General features: G+C 35.5%; 1 protein-coding gene across 3 annotated transcripts in view; it reads right to left on the bottom strand.

The window, feature by feature from the left end:
* LOC101896953 (hemicentin-1) overlaps window positions 1–20,802 on the bottom strand; it is a 1,222,160-nt gene that overhangs the window by 37,960 nt on the left and 1,163,398 nt on the right. For 2 of the 3 annotated variants that reach the window (XM_059126810.1, XM_059126809.1), the window contains exon 14: window positions 7,665–7,942. In XM_059126810.1, the coding sequence (XP_058982793.1) occupies window positions 7,665–7,942 (278 nt within the window). Of the gene's footprint in view, window positions 1–7,664; window positions 7,943–20,802 lie in introns of those variants that run through there. The other variant, XM_059126813.1, reaches the window with a different exon arrangement.

Here is a 20,802-nt window from a genome sequence, read left to right on the forward strand (position 1 = left end):
AAAGTCTTAACGACATTGTGTATGGGCCCTACTTTACAGTTAGTCTTAATCCTACTTATATCAAGGCGGAGGTTATACAAGTACATTTTGAATTGTGATATAACACACCCCTCTTCTGAGAACAGTTTTTAGGGAATCGCCCGATCAACCTGTTCAATATTATGAGCTTCAGACAGTTACTGTGCACCATATTTGGATAAACGCATTTTATTGCAACTAACTGCTGATACAAAAAAATATTTTTTTTTTAGTTGCGCATATACTTAGATGGTGTATGTATGTGTATGATGTGCTAGCAGGTTACCACGAATTGTCCCTTGCTTAAAAGTCACGTGATGAATTAATTAAGACATTATCGTTAGGAATTAGATGGAATGCTCAAACCATTTTGTCCAATTTGAATGTAGACCTCCTTTTTCAAAAACCTAGTTATAGTAAACGAGAAGTGTTATCCTGTATGGGTAAACTTTTTAACCCAGTTGGATGATTAGGTCCTGTGATAATAGTAGCTTAAATGATAATGCAACATTTATGACAGGATAGAATAGATTGATAGGAGTCACTACCGTTTGCGACGGCAAGTGAATGGCAAAAGTTTGTCGGAACATAGGGGTATGTCAATTCTACTCAAATTCCTCTTTAGTTAGCCCTCGTTGGGACATGCAGACTGTCAGGTATAGCTTCACGTTTTTTCTTATGCTTCAGTAAAGACATATAGGTAATATTCACCTGTAATGTCTCTCCGACAGAGAATATTTTTACTGAGTTGCTTTCATGTAAAACCAAGGTGGCTCCCGTTAAGTTCGATTTAAGACGTTGGAACTGTGTCGAGCCGAAATGACTTCTATTCGGAAGACTGCACTCACACTGTGCCTCAAGCTCAGTGGTAGAAGTTACGGAGTTGTTGGTAGGATGCAAAAGAGTATGGTGATCTGGCATCTTCTCGGACTTGAACAATTTCTAAAGAAGTGTTGTTGGACCATAATTCGAGCATAAACGCTTCGACACAACGACGCGAACCTTCGCTGCATGAGACAGTCTATGAAACTTAGGGCAGTTACGCTTTTTAGTTAGTTTTTTGGCCCTGATTGCAAAGCGCACATCGTTGATTGCTAAGGCTCGAACCTGAGTTTTTCCCTACAGGAGCGGTCGACGGAGCCGACTTATTCTGAACCGCGGTTCCGGAATTATTAATTATTTCAAGGGAAGGCGTACAATCTCCCGGATAGGAGCTGCTTCCGTAACTTCTACCACTGAGCTTGAGGCACAGTGTGAGTGCAGTCTTCCGAATAGAAGTCATTTCGGCTCGACACAGTTCCAACGTCTTAAATCGAACTTAACGGGAGCCACCTTGGTTTTACATGAAAGCAACTCAGTAAAAATATTCTCTGTCGGAGAGACATTACAGGTGAATATTACCTATATGTCTTTACTGAAGCATAAGAAAAAACGTGAAGCTATACCTGACAGTCTGCATGTCCCAACGAGGGCTAACTAAAGAGGAATTTGAGTAGAATTGACATACCCCTATGTTCCGACAAACTTTTGCCATTCACTTGCCGTCGCAAACGGTAGTGACTCCTATCAATCTATTCTATCCTGTCATAAATGTTGCATTATCATTTAAGCTACTATTATCACAGGACCTAATCATCCAACTGGGTTAAAAAGTTTACCCATACAGGATAACACTTCTCGTTTACTATAACTAGGTTTTTGAAAAAGGAGGTCTACATTCAAATTGGACAAAATGGTTTGAGCATTCCATCTAATTCCTAACGATAATGTCTTAATTAATTCATCACGTGACTTTTAAGCAAGGGACAATTCGTGGTAACCTGCTAGCACATCATACACATACATACACCATCTAAGTATATGCGCAACTAAAAAAAAAATATTTTTTTGTATCAGCAGTTAGTTGCAATAAAATGCGTTTATCCAAATATGGTGCACAGTAACTGTCTGAAGCTCATAATATTGAACAGGTTGATCGGGCGATTCCCTAAAAACTGTTCTCAGAAGAGGGGTGTGTTATATCACAATTCAAAATGTACTTGTATAACCTCCGCCTTGATATAAGTAGGATTAAGACTAACTGTAAAGTAGGGCCCATACACAATGTCGTTAAGACTTTTACCACATGAAGTTTTGCTTGAGGAATCGAAAACCACCCTGAAATTTGTAGTTAGCTTCTCTTTTCAGGATTATGAGGCCAGGAGCAAACATTCGAGCTTGGTGACGATGTCGAAACTGGTCTCATCTGATCGGAGTCTGGGACGGTCGTAGGTTTGTTAATATCCTCAAAAAAATTATCGAAAGGAGGCAGAATAGTCCGCTTATGTGGTTCCCCTGTTTCTCAAAGCCGAAGAAGACTTTTGCCTACATCTTCTGCGTCCGAATAGGCTATGATCGTAGGATATATCCTGACATTAGAATGTGGAACAGGCTCCACCCATATATGGTAAAGTATTGATATGAGTACCCTGCAAGTTAATTTTTCGATTAAGGTCTGCACCTATCAGAATATCTTCCTGTCTACATCGCCGAATTACACTCATTACCAACCTTTGAATAGTTTTCAAAATAAGTCTCATTACCAAGAACAGGAATATTGCATAAAAACGTCAATTGATTGTGAACAAGTATGCGGACACTGTCATATGTTGATTTCAATGCTTTTCTTGCTAAATTAAAACTTAACCCTTCACCACTAGTTTTCCTATTAAATGGCATAATTTTTAAATGTCACTTAGCCAGTTGTTATTAAACAAGTTAAAAAGCAGCCGAACTATGAATGCTTCCACGCAAACACGTCACAATACCGAATTTAGGGAAAATCCGTCCCCAATTCTTTCTCTGAAATGTCTCCATTACTTCCTTTTGAAAATCCTATTCCCAAGTCCGTTTCAATGAAATTGAGAAATCGAAAAATTTAATTCCTGCTCTGGACATAGTACAAATTGTCAGTCTGGTGCGCATAGACTACAATTGGAATGTTTTCCCCTTATTAAGGTAGAACCCATGCATAAACGGACTCAAAATGTAACGTGGCTCAGGTGATGCCATTACAGTACACAGTGAAGCCATCAGGGTCCACACCGGAGAACATAAGGGAGCATTACGCGGGAATGCAACAGGCGGATCCGGAGTTTTGTAGAGGGTTTTTTTTCCCGAATCCGGGTTTTTCGTGGGCCCAGCTTATCATTGAAGTCGTATTGGGTCATCCCGTCGAAGCATTAGAAGGCAATCTTCTGTTACCTATATTAGAAGATTGCCTTCTAATGCTTCGACGGGATATCTATACATATACGGTACCTTCCGATATTCGGTATTTTGATGATTTTAGCGACATTATTCGCTGGAATTGTTTCAAATTTGGAATTTGAAGTTCGTAATGGATACTACAGCCTAAGACAGAAAATAATCTGTGTAGGTCCACTTCTTCGTATAGCCCCCATATACCATACCCCCCGATATTCGGTATTTTGATGATTTTAGCGACATTATTTAACGGAATCGTTCCAAATTTGGCATTTGAAGTTCGTAATAGATGCTGCAGCATAAAAAAGAGAATGGGCCATGTAGGTCCACGTCTTCGTATAGCCCCCATATACCGTACCCCCCGATATTCGGTATTTTGATGATTTTTGCGACATTATTTACCGGGATTGTTTCAAATTTCGCATGTGAAATTCGTAATGGATACTTCAACCCATGTCAGAAAATTGTCTGTACAGGTACGTATAGCCCCCATATAACGGTACCCCCTATATTCGGTGTTTTGATGATTTTAGCTACATTATAAACAGATTTTTCTTCAAGTTTCGCATTTAAATATTGTAATAACTTATGACAAAAGTTGCCTATGCAGGTCCACGTCGTCGTATAGGCATTCGGTATTTTTAAGATTTTAACAGAATTTTTAACGGATTTTATTTTATTTATTTATTTATTTATTTTTTTTTTTTTTGGGAATTGTCAAATTTGTACCTAATGGTGGGGGGTATTAAAAGTTCGACCCAGCCAAACGTTCAGCTTTTTTAATTGTTTTTAGTGGCGCATATACTTAGATGGTGTATGATGTGCTAGCAAGTTATCACAAATTGTCCCTTGCTTAAAAGTCACGTGATGAATTAATTAAGACATTATCGTTAGGAATTAGATGGAATGCTCAAACCATTTTATCCTATTTCAATGTAGAAAAACCTAGTTATAGTAAGCGAGAAGTGTTATCCTGTATGGCTAAACTTTTAAACCCAGTTGGATGATTAGGTCCTTTGATAATAAAGAGGGATTTGTTAAGAATGTTGACCGCGGCTGCGTCTTAGGTGGTCCATTCGGAAAGTCCAATTTTGGGCAACTGTTTCGAGCATTTCGGCCGGAATAGCCCGAATTTCTTCGGAAATGTTGTCTTCCAAAGCTGGAATAGTTGCTGGCTTATTCCTGTAGACTTTAGACTTGACGTAGCCCCACAAAAAATAGTCTAAAGGCGTCAAATCTCATGATCTTGGTGGCCAACTTACCGGTCCATTTCTTGAGATGAATTGTTCTCCGAAGTTTTCCCTCAAAATGGCCATAGAATCGCGAGCTGTGTGGCATGTAGCGCCATCTTGTTGAAACCACATGTCAACCAAGTTCATTTTTGGCAACAAAAAGTTTGTTAGCATCGAACGATAGCGATCGCCATTCACCGTAACGTTGCGTCCAACAGCATCTTTGAAAAAATACGGTCCAATGATTCCACCAGCGTACAAACCACACCAAACAGTGCATTTTTCGGGATGCATGGGCAGTTCTTGAACGGCTTCTGGTTGCTCTTCACTCCAAATGCGGCAATTTTGTTTATTTACGTAGCCATTCAACCAGAAATGAGCCTCATCGCTGTACAAAATTTGTCGATAAAAACACATTTCGAACCGAACACTGATTTTGGTAATAAAATTCAATAATTTGCAAGCGTTGCTAGTTAGTAAGTCTATTCATGATGAAATGTCAAAGCATACTGAGCATCTTTCTCTTTGACACCATGTCTGAAATCCCACGTGATCTGTCAAATACTAATGCATGAAAATCCTAACCTCAAAAAAATCACCCTTTTGTAGCCTAAATGATAATGCAACATATATGACAGGAGAGAATAGATTGATAGGAGTCACTACCGTTTGCGGTATACCGAATATCAGGAGCTATTGTTATATGGGGGCTATATGAAGACGTGGACCTGCACAGACAATTTTCTGTCTTAGGCTGTAGTATCCCTTTCAAACTTCAAATACCAAATTTGAAACGATACCAGTTAACAATGTCGCTAAAATCATCAAAATACCCAATATCGGGAGGTACCGTTATATGGGGGCTATATGAAGACGTGTACCTGCACAGACAATTTTCTGTATTAGGCTGTAGTATTCCTTTCGAACTTCAAATACCACATTTGAAACAATTCCGCTGAATAATGTCGCTAAAATCATCAAAATACCGAATATCGGGAGGTACCGTTATATGGGGGCTATACGAAGACGTGGACCTACATGGCCCATTTAAGAACTTAACCTGCCCACTGGAAAAATGAACATGTGTGCAAAATTTTAGCCTTCTGTCTCTATTCGTTCGAAAGATAGCGTGATTACAACGGACAGACAGACGGACATCGCTAAATCGACTTAGAATTATACGCTGGTCAAGAATATATATACTTTGTTGGGTCTGACATGAGTATTTCGAGGAGTTACAAACGGAATGACATAGTTAATATACCCTCCATAGTATGGTGGAGGGTATAAAACTACCGCAGAAAATAAGTCTCGGAACGTTGGCTATGGTAGAAAATCACCATTGAAGACACCAATATTTATTAAAGTCAAACTATTAATATATGCCTTGAAAGCGGTTTGTTATTTGCCCTGTGACGATGTCATATCTTCAACATCAGCACCAGCAGTAGTCTGCGAATGATTGAGACATTTATCAAACATCTCTTTTCCCCTATTCCGTATTTCTTTAACTTCAATGACTCGAATTTAAAGTGCTCGAAGAGCCATGAAGTTGGCATCAAGTTTAAAAAAACTGTACGCTTTTAATAATAAGTGATATTTTATCTAGAAATAAATTGCAAAAAATCGAAGTATATAAAAACTGTACTAAACAACCACTATTTATCTTACTATATAGAAAAACACAAAAAAAAATCCCAAAACTATATCGAAGAATAAAAACTTTTTTTCCAGTGTATAACACGCTCAAATATATATATATATATATATATATATATATATATATATATATATATATATATATATATATATATAAATATATATATATATATATATATATATATATATATATATATATATATATATATTTATATATATATATATATATATATATATATATATATATATATATATATATATAAAATATATATATATGAGATTGTTTGATAACTATTTCAACAAACAAACCTTGTCGAATATTTGACTTAAAGTGAACATCAAACAAACAAACATATAACGTTACCTCAAAATATTTATTGTTATGCATGTTCTTTGAAACAATTTTTAACGGAATTGTTTCAAATATGGTAATTGAAACTCTGAACATACATACGTAAACCTCTGCACCTAAAAACGGTTAAGTGTACTTTATGATTTTTCACTCTTAAAACATTACAATTTTTTGTACCTTCCACAAAACCAAGGAGGGTATACAACTTTGACATTCCGTTTGTAACACCTCAAAATGAGTGTTGAGTAATACTTTACACTCTAAAAAAATTATATTTTTCATTTTTTTTTATTAAGGTTCAGTTCGTCAATGATCCATGACGGACCACGTCGTAGAGCTCCCACATAACTCTACATCCTGATCTTCGGTATTTTGATTTAAATTTGCTACTTGAAGCTTGAAATGTATTCTAACTCCCAATGCAGAACATTTTGTATATAGACCCAAGATTCTTATTGCGGTTAATCCCTATATTCGGTATTTTTAACAGATTTTTATTGTTTACATTTGTCCACGTTTTTCTATAGCCCCATATTTTGTTACTTCCCGACATTCGGTATTCTCATGATTTTAGTCACATTTTCCAGGATAGTGGAGCTTATGTAGAGCTTTTAATGGATTCTGGAATAGGCTTATTATTCCTAACATCACTCATCAAGTAATACATCCAAATATTTGTTTTTTTTTTTTTTTTTTGTAATTTTATTCATATTTTTTAACCGATTTTTCCTAAATTGTTTTTTAAAACTCGTTAACCATACCATCGACTTTACACCATTTTGAAGACATTTTACTGATAAAATTGTAATTTTGACCCAAATTTCAATACACATATCTTTATTTTTAATGGCTTTTTTACCTCATGATGAGGATATTAAAAATTAAACCGTTTCTACTTGTTATAAATTTACTCTTGCAATAAATAATTATGATAATAATAACTCACTTTCACTCACAACCAAAAAGGGGCATTAAATATACGAGTCTATTCCACGAGGAGGAATAAATTAATAAAGAAATCGGATTATATAGAACTTCTTGCTTCCAAGGCCTACTTTAATGTGGCTAAAGATTTCCTGGAGAATTTATAGAAACTTTTTGGTGAAATAAATAACAAGGTTTAGTAAAGGGAATCCAGATTTTTGGTTAATACTTACTTGCATGTCAGTGTTAATAGACTCCGGTATTACATCTGGATTTTTGTCGTCATCATTTGCGTCGATGTCCTTCTCTTCCGAACTTTTTTCACTTATTTCCGGAGTCATACTACGTTGAGTGTGATCGTTGCAATAGTCTTTTTGGTGACGGTCCCTTTTGCGAAATGGAATTCTAAGAGCAAATATAACGCCAAGTCCTGTAATTAGGATTGTCACTGTCAAACCAAGAGTCAATGATATTATAGGAGCTACGAAGAAATCAGATTCGCTGCGTGTTCCTTGAAAAAAAAAACGATGCATCAATATACTTTATATTAATTAATAAATATCATGAAGTATAAAAAATTAATATAAGTAAATGAGAAATATAAAGTATTTCTATGATCTTAGTAAAGTTTTCGATCTTATTGGTCACAACATTTTAATTAAAAAATTGCAGAATTATGATATGCAGGAGAGAGAGCTGTCTTTATTGAAGAGCTATTTACAAACCGAATTAGTTCAATTTGTTGAAATCCAGGAAGAAAGACGTTGTGCTAATTATGTAAAGTATGGGGTTCCAGAGTACAGCTTTCTGGATCCATTGCTGACGATATTTGTCTACTGTATCCATTCAAACATGAAAATTGAGTCAAACCATATATATAACGTTGATATTTGAAAAAAAAAAAAACTTTTATTGACTCTGAAAAATAACCCAATTATGAGACTTAGGCCTCATTGTCGATTTGATAATAGCTTCAGTGTTCATGTTGATGCGGAGGAAATTCGAGAGGCCAGTTTTGTAAAATACTTAGTATTTTTTTGGAATGAAACCTAGTGTGGTACCAATTTTGTCACCACCCTGTAAGGTTAATCAATGGACTAAATTTCTGACATTTCAAGCGCTTGTTCAGATTCATTGGAATTATTTGGAAATAATTTATGGTTATTATAAAAGTTGTCAATTGAAAAGTTGCAAATTCACCCATTAGATTTCCAACGATATCCTTACACAAAAACGTTTTTCCAACTTTACTTTTCACGACTTTACCTTTTTAGATTGTTAATCTATGAATGTATTTTCAAACATGTATATTACATTGGACATTATACATCATTTTCTTATAGAGAACACCAGTTCTATATACGTAATCCTATTAACTGAATGTATCATTCTGTCATAGTGAAAATTTAAAACAAAGGGTTGAATATTCTGAAAGTAAAGCATTCGACAATTTACACCAACAAATAAAATTATAAACAAAATTATCAATGTTCAAATCCCGATTAAATGAAACATTTAATGCGTAATGTTGAAGAATGTGTGGGCCCATTATTTGATTGTTTAAAGTATGCTAATTTCTTAATTATACATGTAAACAAATGATTTTTTGCCAACTTGACTCTCCAATGCCTATGGCACTGAGGCTAATTTTATTGTAATTATTATTTTTATGATGAAAATAAATCGCAAAAACAAATCATGTGTTAATATGCGTCAGAGTACTGTTCATATAAATAAGTAATTGAAGATAGTAGCATTTGGCTTTCTATTTTGTAAGTTGAACTCAAACTCTTTTCATTTGTATTCATTCCTAATAAAACTTACACTTCAAAAGGTTATGTGCTCAGAAATCTGTGAAAAATTAATTAAAAATTGTTTAATAGAACTTCAAAACTAAAGAAATAAAATTTTTGAAGACATAAAAAATTGATTTATTCCAATAAGCCTCAAATAATTGAAAAGAATTAGTTAAAATTTCAAGATCCAAGAACATAACTTGAAGAATAACGGATTTAAAAAAAAATAAGATTCTAGAAATTAAAACAGATTATGCAATATTGAAACGGAAGATGCGCGATTTATTAGACTACTATGAAGAAGCGATTGATGTTACAGCAAGTAAACTGAACAAGTAAAAAAGCTGTAAGTTCGGCTGGGCCGAACTTTGAATACCCTCCACCATTTGGTATAAATTTAACAATTTTCAACAAAATAAAATCCGTTAAAAATTCTGTTAAAATCTTGAAAATACGTAATGTAGCCGTGTATTAGAGTCTATACGATGACGTGGACCTGCATAGGCAACTTTTGTTACAAGATATCACAATATTCAAATGCGAAACTTGAAAAAAATCTGTTCATAATATAGCTAAAATCATCCAAATACCGAATATCGGGGGGTGCCGTTATATGGGGGCTATACGAAGACGTGGACCTGCACAGACAATTTTCTGTCATAGGCTGTAATATCCATTACGAACTTCAAATGCGAAATTTGCAACAATTCCTGTAAATAATGTCGCTAAAATCATGAAAATACTGAATATCGGTGGATACCGTTATATGGGGCCTAACGAAGGCGTGGACCTGCACAGACAATTTTCTGTCATAGGCTGTAGCATTCACTACGAACTTTAAATACAAAATCTGAAACAATTCCGGTAAATAATGTAGCTAAAATCATCCAAATACCGAATATCGGGTCGTACCGTTATATGGGGGCTATGCGAAGACGTGGATCTACATGGCCCATTTTCTGTTTTATGCTGTAGTATCTATTACAAACTTCAAATACTAAATTTGGAACAATTCCGGTAAATGATGTCGCTAAAGTCATTAAAATACCGAATATCGGGAGGTACCGTTATATGGGGGCTGTGCGAAGACGTGGACCTGCATGGTCCATTTTCTGTCTTAAGCCGTAGCATCTATTACGAACTTTAAATATTAATTTTGAAACAATTCCGGTAAAAAATGTCGCTAGAATCATCAAAATACCGCATATCGGGAGGTACCGTTATATGGGGGCTATACGAAGACGTGGACCTACATAGCCCATTTTCAATAACAAAAGTCCTGCAGACATAGTACACATTTGAGTGAAATTTTATCAACCTATTTCATTTCGTTCGGAAGCTAGAGTGAATTCCACAGACGGACAGACGGATAGACGGGCGGACAGTGATAAATCGACATAGAATTTTATGCTGATCAAGAATATATATACTTTGTGGGGTCTAAAATTTATATTTCGAGGTGTTACAAACGGAATGACAAACTTAATATACCCTCCATACTATGGTGAAGGGTATAAAAATGCAAGTCCACCATCTACTGACGGCAGAAGTTGTATAAAGGAAAATCTGATTTGTATAGGAAAGCAAATAGTTATGCTTAGACTGTGACAGCAAGCGTAGTAGAAAACAAGTAAAAAAGCTGTAAGTTCGGCCGGGCCGAACTTTTAATACCCTCCACCATTTGGTACAAATTTGGCAATTTCCAAGAAATAAAATCCGTTAACAATTCTGTTAAAATCTTAAAAATACAGAATGCTTATACGACTTGGACCTGCATACGCAAATTTGTTATAAGTTATTACAATATTTAAATGTGAAACTTGAAGAAAAATCTGTTTATAATGTAGCTAAAATCATCAAAACACCGAATATAGGGGGTACCGTTATATGGGGGCTATACGAAGACGTGGACCTGCACAGACAATTTTCTGACATGGGTTGAAGTATCCATTACGAACTTCACATGCGAAATTTGAAACAATCCCGGTAAATAATGTCGCAAAAATCATCAAAATACCGAATATCGGGGGGTACGGTATATGGGGGCTACACGAAGACGTGGACCTACATGGCGTATTTTCTGTTTTATGCTGCAGCATCTATTACGAACTTCAAATGCCAAATTTGGAACGATTCCGTTAAATAATGTCGCTAAAATCATCAAAATACCGAATATCGGGGGGTATGGTATATGGGGCTATACGAAGACGTGGACCTACACTGATTATTTTCTGTCTTAGCCTGTAGTATCCATTACGAACTTCAAATGCCAAATTTGAAACAATTCCGGTGAATAATGTCGCTAAAATCATCAAAATACCGAATATCGGGAGGTACCGTTATATGGGGGCTATATGATAACTTGGGCCTACATGGCCCATTTACGAACTTAACCTGTCTACTGGAAAATATACATGTGTGCAAAATTTTAGCCTTCTATCTCAATTTGTTCGAAAGATAGCGTGATTACAACAGACAGAGAGACAGACAGACAGACATGGCTAAATCGTCTTAAAATTTTACGCTGATCAAGAATATATATACTTTGTTGGGTCTGACATGAGTATTTCGAGGAGTTACAAACGGAATGACAAAATTAATATACCCTCCACAGTATGGTGGAGGGTATAAAAATGGATAAAAAAGTGCTGCTGAAGCTTGGTAATCCCAAATGATTCTGTTCGAGGCAAAATCAAATGATCAATTTTTTAAGATCTGCATCGATTTTTTCTCTTTTACAAACATTGACTTCATTCAATTGAGGATGTAAGACTACAAGTTGCAAAACTTAAAAGCTTGTGGACAGAACTCAATAACGGAATGAAAGGAGGAAAAGAAAGTAAACTATACCAAGTTTTATTATTAGTATGTAGAATTTTTAAAACTTTGCCAAATGAATTTAATGCTTCTGACTATAAAGGAAGAAAATAATTTGACATAATATAATAATTGAAATAACCGCTCAACTGTACCAAATAAACGGCAAGTATGTTAATGCCTTTGATAACGATATCAAGAAAATAATTTCTAAAAACAATAATTGCAAATCTAACGGGAAAAGGAGTGTTTGTAATTTTATTATTATAAGAATGGCCATTAAGTACTCGATTGTGGGGAATGGGTAAATGATGGCAAAAAAAGAAAGAAATTCTGGAGCAATTGCGGCTTAACAGCAAAATTTACCTTTAATTTGGAAAGAAAAAAATTCAGATTTTGGCGCAAACCGACAATAATAGACGACCATTTACAACTTTCTAAAAGTTCAGCATGTATTATTAAAGTCGCCGGTAGTGCAATGTTAGATGTCATTGGTAAAGGAATAATTAAAATGAAATCAAAGGTCAATAATAAGTTGTTCGATATTACACTAACTTATATTGGGTACGTTCCACATTTATCAAAGATACTTTTTTCAGTTTTAGCTAATATCTGCCACCCATTTCCAATTTCTTTCCTTAAAAGTTCTTTAAAGATGTGTACAACAATATAATTTGGATACTTCTTACAAAGAAAGTTTATTATTAAAGTAGCATTAAAAAAAGTTTTATCTCTTTCAAGAAATCAAGGAAATCCCGTAAAAGAATTTTTGAGTGATAATGCATTTAAAGAATCTAAGTTTGATGGTTATGAAACTCAAGATTTTATAGGTAAATTTCAAACTAGCAGCTTTAGTCATGCAATTGACAGCACTGAACAAGAACAAGTAAAAAAGCAGTAAGTTCGGCCGGGCCGAACTTTAAATACCCTCCACCATTTGGAACGAATTAGAAAATTTTCAAAAAATAAAATCCATTAAAAATTCTTTAAAATCTTTAAAATATCTAATATAGGAAGGTGCCGATATATGGGGGGATACACGATATTGTAGACCTATAAAGACAAATCTATGTCTGCGTGTAAAGTACTCACAAGGAACTCCTTGTGTGGATTTTCAGATAATTCCATTGGAAAAAGTGACTAAAATCATCAAAATACCGAATATAGGGGAGTACCGTTATATGGGGGATATACGATATTGTGGACCTATATAGACAATTCCGTTTCAGGGGTAAAGTGCTCACAAAGAACTTCGTCAGTGGATTTTCAGACAATACGATTGGTAAATGTGGCTAAAATCATCAAAATACCGAATATCGCGGGGTACCGTTATATGGGAGCTATACGATATCGTGGGTCTATATAGATAATTCTCTGCCGAGGTATAAAGTACCCACAAGGAACTACTTGTGTGGATTTTCAGACAATTCCGTTGAAAAATGTGGGTAAAATCATCAAAATACTGAATATCGAGGGGTACCGTTATATGGGGATATACGATATCGTGGACCTGTATAGACAATTCTCTCTCAGGGGGTAAAGTACTCACAAGGAACTACTTGTGTGGATTTTAAGACAATTCCATTGAAAAGTGTGGCTAACATCATCAAAATACGGAATATCGGGGGGTACACTTATATGGGGGATATACGATATCGTGGACCTATATAGACAATTCTTTTTGAGGGGGTAAAGTACTCACAAGGAACTACTTGTGTGGATTTTCAGACAATTCCGTTGAAAAATGTGGGTAAAATCATCAAAATACTGAATATCGCGGGGTACCGTTATATGAGGATATACGATATCGTGGACCTGTATAGACAATTCTCTCTCAGGGGGTAAAGTACTCACAAGGAACTACTTGTGTGGATTTTCAGACAATTCCGTTGAAAAATGTGGGTAAAATCATCAAAATACTGAATATCGAGGGGTACCGTTATATGGGGATATACGATATCGTGGACCTGTATAGACAATTCTCTCTCAGGGGGTAAAGTACTCACAAGGGACTCCTTTTGTGGAATTTCAGACAATTCCATTAATAAATGTGGCTAAAATCATCAAAATACCGAATACCATGGGGGTACCGTTATATGGGGGCTATACGATATTGTGGACCTATATAGATAATTCTCTGCCGAGGTATAAAGTACCCGCAAGGAACAACTTGTGTGGATTTTCAGACAATTCCATTGAAAAATGTGGCTAACATCATCAAAATACCGAATATCGGGGGTACCGTTATATGGGGGCTATACGATATCGTGGACCGATATAGCCCATCTTCGAACTTGACCTGCCTGCAGACAAAAGAGAGATCTGTGCAAAATTTTAGCTTCCAGGCCAAACTTTTTATACCCTCCACCATTTGGAAGAAAAAATTTCCAAAAAAATGCTGGCAAAAAATACAGCCATATGGGGAGTATAAATAATATATAAATAATTTGTGTCATAGGCTGTAGTAACCGTTCCAAACTTTATATACAAAATTTAAAATAATTCCGTTGAAAAATATCGCGAGAATCATGAAAATACCGAATATCTGGGGGTATCGTTATATGAGCGCTATACTAAAACGTGGACCTATTTATACAATTCCCTTGTAAGGGGTAATGTACTCAGGAGGAACCCCTTTTGCCGAATATCGGGGGGTAACGTTGCATGGAGGCTATACGATATCGAAGACCTATATAGACAATTTTCTTTCAGGTGCTAAAGTACTCAGAAAGAATTCCTAATGTAGAATTTCAGACAATTTCATTTAAAAATTTGGCTAAATTCATCCAAATACCGAATATATGGGGGCTATACGATATGGTGGACCTATACAGACAATTATCTTCCAGGGAGTAAATTACTCAGAAAGAACTCCTTGTGTGGATTTTCAAACAATTCCTTTGGAAAATGTTGGCAAAATTATCAAAATACCGAATGCAGGGAGGTATCGTTATATGGGAGATATGCCATATCGGAGACCTATGTAGACAATCATCTTCCAGAGGGTAAAGAACTCCATGTGTGGATTTTCAGATAATTTTCTAATTTTGTAGAGCTCCAACAATTAAAAGATTTTCTGGGAGAATTTAATAATACACGCTATGATTTTAATTGTAATTTAAAGTTGAAAGGACTAAATATGACGAAGCATTTGTATTTTTTAAATTCGGACTTGTTTTGCCCATTTGGTGCAAAATTAATTTGAAATCAGATAAAGATATATATCGATAACATTTAGCAAAGGTATTTCTGTGCTGCATTTGATATATTTCCCCAAACATTGTTGTTACAGATTGAATTTTACGGCTGCGGAGGACAAAAATAACAAATCGGATGAACAATATATATGGGAACTATAGCTATATCTGAACCGATCGAACGAAGATATATATGGAAGCTATATCTAATTTTTTACCGATTATCTCCAATTTCAATAGGGTTCGTCCTCGGGGCAAACAAATGTTGTTTGGAAAATTTCATCTTAATCGGATAATAAATGCGATCTGAATTTTGTTCACAAGAATGCATGGACAGACGGATGGACGGACAGACAGACGGACTGACATGCATAAATCAACTCAGAAAGTGATTCTATTGAAATCCTCAAAAGTAACTATGGGTCTATCTCGCTTCCTTCTGCATGTTACAAATAAATTCACAAAGACATAATACCCTTACCACTTTTAATACCCTCCACCATATCGAAGGAAATTGAAAAATTTCAAAAAAAATTCCAAAAACTACCACTTAAATGAAAACCGTTTTATGGGGATTATACGAAGACATGGACATGTCTACGAAAATTTTTTTATATGGGGGCTATACGATATCATGGAGCGATATAGCCCATCTTACAACTTGACCTGCCTGCAGACAAAGGACAGATCTGTGCAATATTTTAGCTTCCTATCTTCATTCGTTTTGACTGTAGCGTGATTACAATAGACGGACAGACGAACAGTGCTAAATCGTCTTAGAATTTTACGCTGATCAAGAAGATATATATACTTTGTTGGATCTAAAATTATTATTTCTATGAGTTACAAGCGGAATGATGAACTTAATATACCCTGGATATCGGAGGGTATAAAAACATAAAGTGGGTGAAGCAGTTATACAGGGTTGCCCATATTCGACGGGCCCATCTGGCAACGCCATAACTTTCGCTTAATGACATATCGCGTTTGAAGCGTCAGTCCAAGCAGGTTTTTACCATGAACCAATACACGCCACGCGAGCGCTCTGAAATAGTTGAAATTTACATTCAACAGAAGAAGTAAATTGTGAAAACTCAACGTGCTTTTAAAAAATGTGAGAAGTGCGCCGTCTAAGAACACCATTAAGCTTTTATACGAAAAATTTTCGACTGATAAGGCTCTTTCTAATCCGAAGAGGCCATATAAAAGTCGAACAAGGCGATCGGCCGAGAATATCGCTGCCGTACGAGCCAGTGTTGAGAGGTCCCCAAGAACATCCCAAAAACGCCGTTCTCAGCAGTTGGGCATGGCTCGGTCCACTGTACAACGGATTATTCGCATTGATTTGCATTTGTTCCCGTACAAAATTCAATTGACGCAAAGAATGTTGCCTGCGGACAAGCCTCGTCGATTGGAATGGTCCCAAAGGGCCCAAAGGTCCGTCGAATATGGGCAACAATATACAATTTTATGCTTCAAGGATTTTTATCTACCAAATCATATTAAATATCAAATCTGAAGTAATTTAATGAGAAAATGTGACTGTGATTATCAAAATACCGAATATCGGTGAGAAACGTTATATGTGCGCTATAGGGAAAAGTGAACTTAGATGTTCACTGTTCTGCAACCGAAGCTAGAAACCATTACCGAATATCGGGAGGTATCGTTATATCGGATCTATACAAAGACGTGGACCTGCACAAACAATTTTCTGTCTTAGGCTGTAGTATTCACTTCGAACTTCAAATGCCAAACTTGAAACAATTCCGGTTAATAATGTCGCTAAAATCATCAAAATACCGAATATCGAGAGGTAGCGTTATATAGGGGCTATACTTAATATACCCTCCATACTATGGTGGAGGGTATAAAAAGTAAAAAATGTCTAAGCAAAAAAATATGTTCTTTTGAACCACGTCCAAGAAACTGTCTGGACAATAACGTATGATTATATGGCTACTCCAATTCCAGTACAAAGAGCTAAATAGCTGATGGTGAATGACTGTCGATCTCAGTAGTTGTGGAAGAATACCGATTTTAATGGTTATTAACTGCTGGTGTAATGTGACGGGCTCAGCAGCATGTGTATCATAGGTGTTGTTTAATATTTTGTTGAGCAAGACGAGTTTACTAGATGAGATTGTGGAATTCAGTGGCTTAAATCTCAAATATGCGCATTATTGTTTTGTTCTCGTAATAACCGTAATATATTTTAAAGGTTTTTCTTTTTAAATACAATCTGACCCAAACTCTAAAGTTCCAGAGCCTAAATTGCCTGGAGTAAAAATCCATTGACTTTTTTATTTCTTGCCATTTGTCTCCAAGTTTGGCGATGATGGTTGACTCTAGATCACTAGCTTCTGATGATTCATCTACTAGGAAGTATTCGATAATTATGAGCATCCGTTAAAACATCCATGATGTTATTTTCTATATGTTTCGACTTTGATGAAACTGTCATGAGCTGCGATGTGAGGAAAATAATTGGTTGTGTTGCCTTTGCACTATCTTCCTCCTTCCTCACCTTATTTGCCAACAGGTTAACTTATATTTTCATGTTGGTTTTTTTGATTCATATCTTCACCTTTGCTGATTATGTTGAATCAATAATATATGTATTATTCCTTCTCAATTGTCACTGTCATTTGTGCCGCATATTCCCTACTATGGTTAGAGCTCCTCGTCTGCTGCTCCTGGGAAATATGTTCAGTGTTCTAGCTTCCGACTGTTTCTATCCTTAACATCTACATTGCGTTACTCCTTCACCTTCATTCTCCCTGTAGAAAAATCATTTAAATCTGTCCAAAATGAGGAAACATACTAAGTGATTAATTTCCATTGCTGACTTCAATTCCATCAAAGTAGATGCCGAGCTTATTCTCAAACTTGCCACATTGTCGATATTAGCACGCTGCTCGTTCGTTATAGGTGGAAGAAATTCCATTATTGGACTTTCAAGTTTTTCCCTTTTTGGAAAGCAGAAGAAAGAGTCTTCAAAATCTTTCATTCTGAAGGTAACCGAGGGGGTATTAGTAACACTATGTCAGAATGGACCAACATCCAATTTCCGTGTCCAAAGCTATATTAACGTGTCCATTTGTAAAGCAACAGTGACCTCAATAGCATATTTTAGACTAGTACGTATATCCAAAACAATCCTCACCTCTCCATCCTAGACACCAACAGTGACTTAAAATTAGTACCATTTAGAACTATTCAAATAATTATAGTACGCAGCTACACCCATATCTCAACACTAGATACACAAGCTACACCCATATCTCAAAATCAGATACCAAGAGATATATCTTCACTTCACCTCTATATCTCAATCCTTCTCAACCACAGACCTCAAGAATGACATCCATTTCAAACTTCAGGATTTTAGCTTTTTACACACATCCATATCTGAACCACTGACCCCACTAGTGACATTTATATCAAATTTCAGAATGTTAGCAATATTCCTTCACACAGTACCAAATTAAGTACAATTTAGTACTTTTCGTACAATTATGAAGCATATTTCACACAATACTCAAATTCTACCGCTTAGTAATTTTCATATTTCATATTACACATTTCCAAATTCAAATTTGATGATTCCAACCCTATCCCTTCATCCAATACCAAACTTAATACTTTTAGTACAATTACTTTTTTTAACTTTTTTCATTTTTCATTTTTGTTTGAGAACTAAGTTGTCAATTTCAATTTCGACCTTACCTTTCATGAAAATAAATAACTTTTTGTTTCGATGAATTCCATGAATAAAACAGTGAACGTGTATTATTTATAAATAGAAGCTATGGAGAAGATACATTTTTGTTCCAAAGGACAAAAACGAGAACATGTTCAATAGAAGAAGGCGATGGAATTATCTACGAAATCGTTTATTTTTAAAGAAGACGAAATGATGTCTCCATTAAAAGAAGCCGTGACATAACATTGCGTTCATACGCCAAAAAACTGTTGAAAATTATGACCTTTTTGCAAACTAATAATTATTTACGAAATATATCAATAAATACAAAAAATACGTGTGAAATTGTTGGTTACTTCCTTGTTTCTCGGCTGCATTTATATGGAAGTATTCTACACATTACATTACTCTAAATACCAGAATTGTTAATTCTTAATCGTATTGCATTATATGCAAAATGTTAGCAACTTCAACCGATCCGTTCGAAAAACTTCTTACTACAACAGATTGGTAGCCATACAAAAGGGCAAACGCAAAGTTAGACGGAACTCTCTGAATCGCCTTAGAATTGTGCGCTAACAAAGAAAAGTTTGAGTTTTACAATTCAATAGCAATTTATTGCAAAAACATTTCGTCGTTTGGGGCGTTTCTTTTTTATACCCTTCACCATTCTATGGAATACTAACTTTGTCATTCCGTTTGTAACTCCTCGAAATCTTCATAATAGACCCTACAAAGTATATATATTCTGGGTCGGCATAAAATTCTAAGGCGATCTAGCGATGTCCGTCTGTCTGCCGTCTGTTCTAATAACGCTATCTTTCGAACGAATTGAGATAGAAGGCTAAAATTACATACATTGCATACATGCATAGTTTACCAGTAGGCAGGTTAAGTTCGTTAATGGACCATGTCGGTCCACGTTCTCAAATAGCCCCCATATAACTGTACCTCCCGATATTCTGCATTTTCATGACATTAGCGACATTATTTACCGGAATTATTTATAATTTTCGTAAGTTCGTAATGCAGACACATTATTTACCGGAATCGTTTCAAACTTCGTATTTGAAGTTCGAAATGGGTACACAGTATATGACAAAAAAATTCGTAAGCTGGTCCACGTCATTGTATAGTCCCCATGTAGCGGTTTTCAATTAAGTGGCAGTTTCCGGATTTTTTTGAAAATTTTCAAGTTCTCAAGTGGTGGAGAAATATTTTGAAAGAAAGCTAATTTTTTATTGTTACAATTTGTTTTGGTATTTTTCTATGAAATTCATTTGTCACAATGATTTAATAGTTTTTATAACCTTAATGTTGTTATTGTAAAATGTAAGTTGTTGTATCTGATGCATACATCTTATAAATACACCTTGATTCCAGACCTATTCTTTCACTCATTTAGTACTTTTCGTACAAATCTAGGACGCCAATAATGACATGCATTTCAAATTTCAGGATTTCAGCTCTATTTCATCACCCATTACCAAATTTAATACTCTTTAGCACTCTTCGTAAAATTGTAGTACACATTTCCCACACCACCATCTCAATCCCAGATAGGTCGCATCGAGCCGACCAAGCCTGTTGCCTTGCGTTTGTCGTTGCTCCCTTTATTTGCATGGAGATTACTTGGATCATCTCTCATCATCATAATCACCATCTTACAATCAGGTACGTAAATTCAGATTCTTGTTCAAGTGAACTACCCGTGGTTGTTAGTGCATACTTTTTTTTAATTTTTTCCAAGTAACAGCATTGGTCGAGCTTCAATCACCCTACGCGTGTGTTCTTGCCTATACTTACATACAGTCCACTTTTGTTATGCACTAATTTATTGGTTGTACTGATCACC

Source organism: Musca domestica, unplaced genomic scaffold (assembly GCF_030504385.1).
Source record: "Musca domestica strain aabys unplaced genomic scaffold, Musca_domestica.polishedcontigs.V.1.1 4, whole genome shotgun sequence".
Lineage (NCBI taxonomy): Eukaryota > Metazoa > Arthropoda > Insecta > Diptera > Muscidae > Musca > Musca domestica.